The sequence below is a fragment of the Rhinolophus sinicus genome, linkage group LG11 (genome assembly GCF_036562045.2).
Source record: "Rhinolophus sinicus isolate RSC01 linkage group LG11, ASM3656204v1, whole genome shotgun sequence".
Lineage (NCBI taxonomy): Eukaryota > Metazoa > Chordata > Mammalia > Chiroptera > Rhinolophidae > Rhinolophus > Rhinolophus sinicus.
The window spans coordinates 401295-408947 of record NC_133760.1 but is presented as its reverse complement, the minus strand read 5'-3'; the positions used below and the strand labels follow the sequence as shown (position 1 = coordinate 408947).

Genomic DNA, 7653 nt, shown 5'->3' with positions numbered 1-7653 from the left:
TCCCCATTTCCCCTCCCCCGGCCCCTAGCAACCACCATTCTACTTTCTTTTTCTTGCTTCCCCCCCCATTACAGTGACATTCAATATTTTATTAGTTTCAGGTGTACAACATAGTGATAAGACATGTATATAATTTACGATGTGATCCCCCTATAAGTCTAGTACCTCCCTGACACTATACATAGTTATTACTGTGACTATATTCCCTATGCTGTACTTTACATCCGTTTTATAACTACCAATTTGTACTTAATCCTTTCATGTTTTTCACTCAACCCCCCACCATTCTATTCTGTCTCCATGAATTTGACAATTCTAGGTAATTCGTAGAAGTGGAATCATACAGTATTTGTCTTTGTGATTGCCTTTTTTCACTTAGCATAATATCCTCAAGGTTTACTCATGTTGTAGCTTGTGTCAGAATTTCTTTTCTTTTAAAGGTCCCCCCCACCCAGAGAAGTTTAGTGAAAGACATTCCAAACCCCAAAGGAGTAGGAAACAGAGTCCCGTCATTCCTGAATTTGGATTGAACATTAATCCTCCCTCCCTCCAGGCAACTGGGAGGACATTTTGGTTTGATGCCTTCACTGAGCTGGGCTAGAATCTTTCCCTTCCTACAGATTCCATCTCTTTCTGCCCCAGCTCCAAATTCTAAATCCATTTCACTCTGCAAACAACAAAACAAAGCTACCAGGTTTCAGGATCCTTGGTGGAGAAATCTGTGGCATGTGAGCTCTCTTATAACTAAACCCCACAGTCACTGATCAAGGAAGTGAGGAAATAATGATGCTTATTAAATAATCATAGTTTCCTCTGTTTTACAGAGGAAGGGAGGACAAAGAATGGTACGTAGCTTTTGCAAAATCAGACGGCTGATAACATGGCAGAGCTGGATTTGAACCTGGGTGATATGGCTTCAAAATTCCACACTCTTATCTACTCAACTCATACCAGATAAGCAGCTACTATGTCCCAGGCACTATACTGGGAGATTTTGCTTGCTTCTTAATCTTCAAACAATCCTTCCAGTAACTTTGAAATGTATTAAAACTCTCCATGAATTTGACTATTCTAGGTAATTTTTTTTTTTAAATTGGGGAATACTGGGGAACAGTATGTTTCTCCAAGGCCCATCAGCTCCAAGTCGTCCTTCAATCTAGTTGTGGAGGGTGCAGCTCAGCTCCAAGTCCAGTCACCCTTTTCAATCGTTACAGGGGGCACAGCCCACCATCCCATGCAGGAATTGAACCAGCAACCTTGTTGAGAGCTCACGCTCTAACCAACCGAGCCATCTGGCAGCCCTCTAGGTAATTCTTCTTTTCTTTTTTTAAAGATTTTTTTTTTTAATTGGGGAAGGGGAACAGGACTTTATTGGGGAACAGTGTGTATTTCCAGGACTTCCTTCCAAGTCAAGTTGTTGTCCTTTCAATCTTAGTTGTGGAGGGTGCAGCTCAGCTCCAGGTCCAGTTGCCATTGCTAGTTGCAGCGGACCCTGCCCACCATCCCTTGCGGGACTTAAGGAATCGAACCGGCAACCTTGTGGTTGAGAGGACGCCCTCCAACCAACTGAGCCATGCAGGAGCTCAGCGGCAGCTCAGCTCAAGGTGCCGTGTTCAATCTTAGTTGCAGGGGGTGCTGCCCACCATCCCTTGCGGGAGTAGAGGAATCGAACTGGCAACCTTGTGGTTGAGAGCCCACTGGCCCACGTGGAAATCGAACCAGCTGCTTTCGGAGTTAGGAGCACGGAGCTCCAACCACCTGAGCCACCGGGCCGGCCCCCTCTAGGTAATTCTTGATGGCTTTCTTTCTTGTTTTCTCTGCAGATCTTAACCTCCTCAACTCCATCTAGGATGCTGTGTCAGCGTGTTTGCCAATTTGGTCAGAAGCTGGTCCGCAGGCAGCCCCTGGAGACCAGGGGAGGTGAGAGCTGCTTGGCCCGTTGTCTGAGCACCATGGATCTGGTGGCCTTGGGTGTGGGCAGCACCCTGGGAGCAGGAGTGTACATCCTGGCTGGTGCAGTGGCCAAGGACAAAGCTGGACCGGCGATTGTCATCTGCTTCTTGGTGGCCGCCCTGACTTGTGTGCTGTCTGGGCTCTGCTATGCGGAATTTGGGGCCCAGGCACCAAGCTCCGGTTCTTCGTATCTCTACAGCTACGCCACAGTGGGACAGCTGTGTGCCTTCATCACTGGATGGACCCTCATACTCTCCTATGTCATTGGTGAGGTGGCGGCCAATGTGGGGGAAACAAAGGACTTAAGAGCAGGACACAGGAGGAAGGATTGGGGTCTTCACCCTCATTCACGAACACTTTATCCACCTTGTGAGGGAAGTGCGTAACAGTGCCAGGAAACCCCCCAAAACTTCATTCTACTCAACTCTATCCTGCTTTCATTAAATTACTGAACTAAGAACCAGGAAGAAATGGGAACTGTAGGAAGTGGGGAAGAATTCCTGTGGGTGAGAGACCTTCTCCAAGGCTCACCATTGTGAGGTCTTTGCTCAGCTGTCGCCTTCGTGTGATTTTCCCTGACCACCCGATTTAAACTGTCAGTGCTCGTCTCCCAACCCTCCAGGGCCCACTTCCCTGTTGACTTGCACAACACTGGTCTATGACATTAAAAAGTTTACCTGTTCTGTAAAACATCTGTGTCTGCTCTCCCCACCCCATGAAAAGAAGATAAATTCTTTGAGATTAGGTATTTTGTCTTGTTTCCCCCCCAAAAAAATATATATCCCATGGTGCCTTAGTGGGGGTGCAGACTGCAAATGAATGTTACTTCTTCTGTCTTGCAGGGAGTGCCAGTGTGGCCAGGGCCTGGAGCTCCGCCATTGACAGCATGACTGGGAACCACATCTCACGGGTCCTGCTGGGCAGTTTTTCTCTGCATGTGCCTAACCTGGCCCAGTACCCAGACTTTCTCTCGCTGGGCCTGGTGCTGCTGCTCACTGGTGAGGCAGGGATCAGAGACAGAATAGGGATAGTGGGGTTTGGAGGGGAAGCTGGGATCGAAAGGCTTGGAGGTGGCAAAATGGTGGGGGGAATTAGAGACTGGAAAGGGGGATCAGTAGTGGGAAGGACAGGGGGGCAAGATGTAGACCATTGTTTCCCACCCTTGGTACTACTGACATTTTGAGCTGGATCAGTTTTTAGTGTGTGTGGGGGGCTGTGCATTATAGGATTTCATTTAAAAAAAATTTTTTTTATGAGTCTATTTGAGCCAAACTGACATACTGGGAAGGAGGAGGAGGAGGGGGAGGGGGAGGGGAGGGGAGGGGGGAGAAGGGGAGGGGGAGGGGGAGGAGGAGGAGGGAGGAGGAGATAGGGGGCCAGCTGGTGGCTCAGGTGGTTGGAGTACCATGATCCTAATGCCCAGGTCGCTGGTTCAATTCCCACATCGGCCAGTGAGCTGCACCCTCTACAGCTAAGATTGTGAACAACAGCTCCCCCTGGAGCTGGGCTGCCAAGAGCAGCTGGAGGTTGGCGTGAGCGGTCCGCAGCCGTGAGTGGCTGACTGACGACTGGCGATCAACTACCTCCGCCAGGGGGCAGTGCAAGGCTCATAATACCACCATGGTCCAGGGAGCTGTGTCCTACACAACTAGACTGAGGAACAACGGCTTGAACTGGAGTGGGGGGCAGGGCAGAAGAAAGGGGAAAAAAATGCAAAAAAAAAAAAAGATAGGATATTGCCCATGGCACCTACCCCCTCAAATGGGACAATCAGAATATCTCCAGACATTGCCAAATGTCCCTTGGGGAACAAAGTCATCTCCAGCTGAGAACTATTCACTTTGACAAGTTTCTTCCTCCGTACTGAGACAAGAGTTTTTAAAAATGATGTCATTTATTTTTTTTAATTGAGGTGAAATTCCTGTAATGTAAAATGAACCATTTTATTTTATTATTTTCCCAAGCTTTATTGAGATATAATTGCTGTACCACATCGTGTCAGTTTAATATGTCCAACGTGGTGATTTGATACATGTATACACTGCGAGATGATGACCTCAATAAGAAATTAACCATTTTAAAGTGTACGATTCAGTGGCACTTAGTACAGTCACAATGTTGAGTAACTATCACCTCTATCTAGTTCCAAAACATTTTCATCATCCAGAAGGAAACCCTGTACCCATTAAGTAGTCACTGCCCATCCCCCTCCTCCAGCCACTGGAAACTACTAGTCTGCTTTTCTATGAATTCATTTATTCTGGATTTTTCCTATTTCACTTTCCCACAGGCCTACTGGTTCTGGGAGCTAGTGAGTCAGCCCTGGTCACGAAGGTATTCACAGGCCTGAACCTTTTGGTCCTTAGCTTCGTCTTCCTTTCTGGCATCATTAAGGGTGACGTGCGCCATTGGCAGCTCACGCAGCAGGATTACGAATTGGCCAAATCTGGATCCAATGACACCGATAGGTCAGGAGGGCATCCTGGACATAGTAGAGTGTGTGTGGGTGGGGTGGGGTGGGGTGCATAGCTGGGAGTCTGGTGGGGAACAGAGATCTGGGCTGATGGGTGCAGGTGACAAGGGGAGTAGAGCCCAGGACTGTGGTCTGACAGCTGTCCAGTACAGAGGGCTGAACACATCTCACCCATGTTCTTGCTTGTTCCTGTCTCTATAGCTTGGGCCCTCTGGGCTCTGGAAGGTTTGTACCTTTTGGCTTTGATGGGGTTCTCCGCGGAGCAGCTACGTGTTTCTACGCATTTGTTGGTTTTGACTGCATTGCCACTGCAGGTAACACAGTCATTCTGTCCTATTTGGGGTCTGGGCACAGTATGGGCTGCCCTTGGACACAGGGTTGGTAGAAGGTTAGCCTGCGTTTGGAGGTTCCCAAAGCAAGAGAATTTTGTGCCTTCATGTCAGAGTGTTTTCCTGACCCAACACTTCCACCTGTCCTGCAGGGGAAGAAGCCCGCAATCCTCAGCGTTCCATCCCTCTGGGCATTGTCATCTCACTCTTCATCTGCTTTGTGGCATATTTTGGTGTCTCAGCGGCACTCACCCTCATGGTGCCCTACTACCAGATTCATTCTGACAGCCCCTTGCCACAGGCTTTTCTTTACGTTGGATGGACCCCTGCCAGATATATCGTGGCTGCTGGCACCCTCTGTGCTCTTTCATCCAGGTCAGTGTCAAAAACTTTCTTCTCATTTACTTTAGATTCTCAGCTGTCCCTGCCTTGGATTGAGAGATGAGAAGGAGAGACACCTTGCCTCATGTAGGCTAGGGAGCAGAAGCCCTGGTCTGTCCTGCTCTCCATGTCCCCACACACGTTCCCATTTTCTCCTCCAGCCTCCTGGGTGCCATGTTCCCCATGCCTCGGGTGATCTACGCCATGGCAGAGGACGGGCTCCTTTTCCGGGGTCTTGCCCGGGTCCATGTCCGCACATGCACCCCCATCATAGCCACTATAGTTTCTGGGACTCTTGCAGGTGAACAAATAAAAGCCACTCCTGTTTTGATCAATTTCCTTAACTTGGGTATTTCCAGTGGTTTCTCGTCCCTCTCGCCCGACCTGGTTTGTGTCCTATTCTAGCATTCATGGCACTCCTCTTCGAGCTCAGTGATCTTGTGGACCTCATGTCAATTGGGACACTGCTTGCTTACTCCCTGGTGGCTTTTTCTGTGCTTGTCCTCAGGTGAGGCTCCATTACCTCCTGACTGGGGGTCTTGACCTCATGGGGGTTGATGGAGGGCTGATCCTTTTCTGCCTTCATGCTGTCTCCTAAGTGCCCTGCTACACTTAATGCAGGGAAGAGGTGGTTAGGCTGCCTGATGCTGAATGGATAGGGGCTGGTGTGAATACTTCCTTAATACCTCTAACTCAGGTACCAGCCAGACCAGGATTTACGTAAGAATGAGAAAACGGAGCTGGAAATAACTGAGGTAAAGCCTGAACCTGAAGCAAGTTCTTTGGCATCTGTACCTGAAGCAGGAAACGCAAAGACTCCTAAGAGTCTGTGTAGCCCGATCAACACCATCCCCACTCGGAAATCTGGCCAGACCGTCTATGGATGTGCCATACTGCTTGGTGAGCAGTGGGGTTTCTCTTTGGTGGTGTTCTGAAATTAACAGGATGTGTGCCTTTGGCAGCTGAGGAGGAGTCTTGGAGATATGATGGCTCTTCGTGACCTGGACAGTTGAGGGTGGGATGTGAGCCAAGGTCTTGACATATTTGGCTTCTGGCACCGGACCTGTTCTCCTCCAACATGACCCTTGCAGTTCTCCTGCTGACGATCCTGTGCCTGATACTGGCCCAATGGCCCAGCCATCTGTTCTCTGGAGACCCACTTTGTACAACATCAGCTGGGCTGCTGCTTCTGCTTATTTTCGGGATCACATTCGTCATTTGGAGACAGCCCCAGAACCCAACTCCTCTTAACTTCAAGGCAGGTGACTTTATATCTCCAAATTATCTACCTGGAGCAAATGAACTCACTTGAGGTCCAGGCATTCTTTGCTGGACCAGGGAAAAACAAGGGGAGTTGCTAAAACCATGATCCACACTCAGTCCTTTACTAGTTCCATTCAGGGACATCCAGTGGGACACCCGATATAAGCAGGCATTGAATGCTCGGCCCAGATGGTACTGGGCTTCCTTCCCGCCTGGGGGGTAGGGCACCTCCGGCTTTGCGGTGAGTGCTGGGATTTACCGATTCTGCCCACAGGTCCCTGCTTTGCCTGTCCTTCCGCTGATGAGCATCTTTGTGAATATGTATTTAATGATGCAGATGACTCCCAGGACCTGGGCCCAGTTTGGCCTCTGGATGGTGATTGGTAAGTGGCTTTCTGGGGACAAGGGGCCTCTCGGGTGGCTGACCCCAGCCCTCTTCCTAATATCTTGCCCCAAATTGCCTCAAATGCCATAACAGGAGCTCTACCGGGCATTTACAAGTGGGGAGAGTGCCCTTTTTTCCTTCTTCTTGTCTCATTTCTGTTCTAGGATTTGCCATATACTTTGGATATGGGATCTGGCACAGCGTGGAGACGACCAATGATCAACAGCCACCGGCCTCAAGCTCCCAGACTGCTGACAAAAATGTCCCTAGTGCTGAATTTCCATACGGGAAGTAGATGCTGTGTGGAACCTCCATCTGCTGGAGGTATGCAGGTGTCTTCTGGCTCAGCGGAGACTTTGAGCCTCATGGAGTGTGAAGGTGGGATGCATTTAGGACCTTGGATTTATGTCCACTGGACAAAATGCCTTTAATGTTGTAAACTTTTAAAAGCATAATATACACACAGAAAAGTGCATTTTCACAAAGAAAATACAAAGTAACCAGCAACCAAAAGAGGAAATAAAATATTACTTGCAGATAAGAAGTAACCTCTTGTGCCTATTTCTGAGGGGGGAGGGGCCGGGGGAATGCCAAATGGGGAAAAAAGACAGATTTCAACTATATTGTTTCAAGAGTCACACTTTAAATATTAGGACAGAAATAGGTTGGAAGTAAAAGAAAGGGAATCTGTCTAGATCATGCAAACAGTAACATAAGAAAGCTGGCACAGCTATATTAATATCAGACAAAATAGGCTTTACGAAAAAGAATAAAGAAGTGGATCATTTCATGCTGATAGAAAGAAATTATCGTTTTTATTCGCCCCCCAGCTTTATTGAGATATAATTGACAGATAACATTGTGTAAAT

General features: G+C 48.4%; 1 protein-coding gene across 1 annotated transcript; it reads left to right on the top strand.

Moving 5' to 3' along the window:
• The first annotated feature begins 1809 nt into the window (after window positions 1–1809).
• Window positions 1810–7079, top strand: LOC109437009 (cationic amino acid transporter 3). The gene is made up of 11 exons (XM_019715893.2): window positions 1810–2220; window positions 2796–2951; window positions 4244–4421; window positions 4628–4740; window positions 4908–5130; window positions 5298–5437; window positions 5542–5644; window positions 5834–6036; window positions 6228–6394; window positions 6674–6782; window positions 6949–7079. Exons 1-11 carry the CDS (start codon window positions 1851–1853, stop codon window positions 7077–7079), a joined length of 1893 nt encoding a protein of 630 aa, XP_019571452.2. The 5' UTR covers window positions 1810–1850.
• The last annotated feature ends 574 nt before the right edge of the window (window positions 7080–7653 follow it).

What these genes read in the sequence shown, in the direction of transcription:
- LOC109437009 (XM_019715893.2), top strand. Translation starts at nt 1,851, where the DNA reads ATGCTGTGTCAGCGTGTTTGCCAATTTGGTCAGAAGCTGGTCCGCAGG. An exon ending in GGATCCAATGACACCGATAG is followed by an intron (nt 4,422 to 4,627) that starts GTCAGGAGGGCA and finishes CTGTCTCTATAG; the next exon opens with CTTGGGCCCTCTGGGCTCTG. An exon ending in AGTTTCTGGGACTCTTGCAG is followed by an intron (nt 5,438 to 5,541) that starts GTGAACAAATAA and finishes GTCCTATTCTAG; the next exon opens with CATTCATGGCACTCCTCTTC.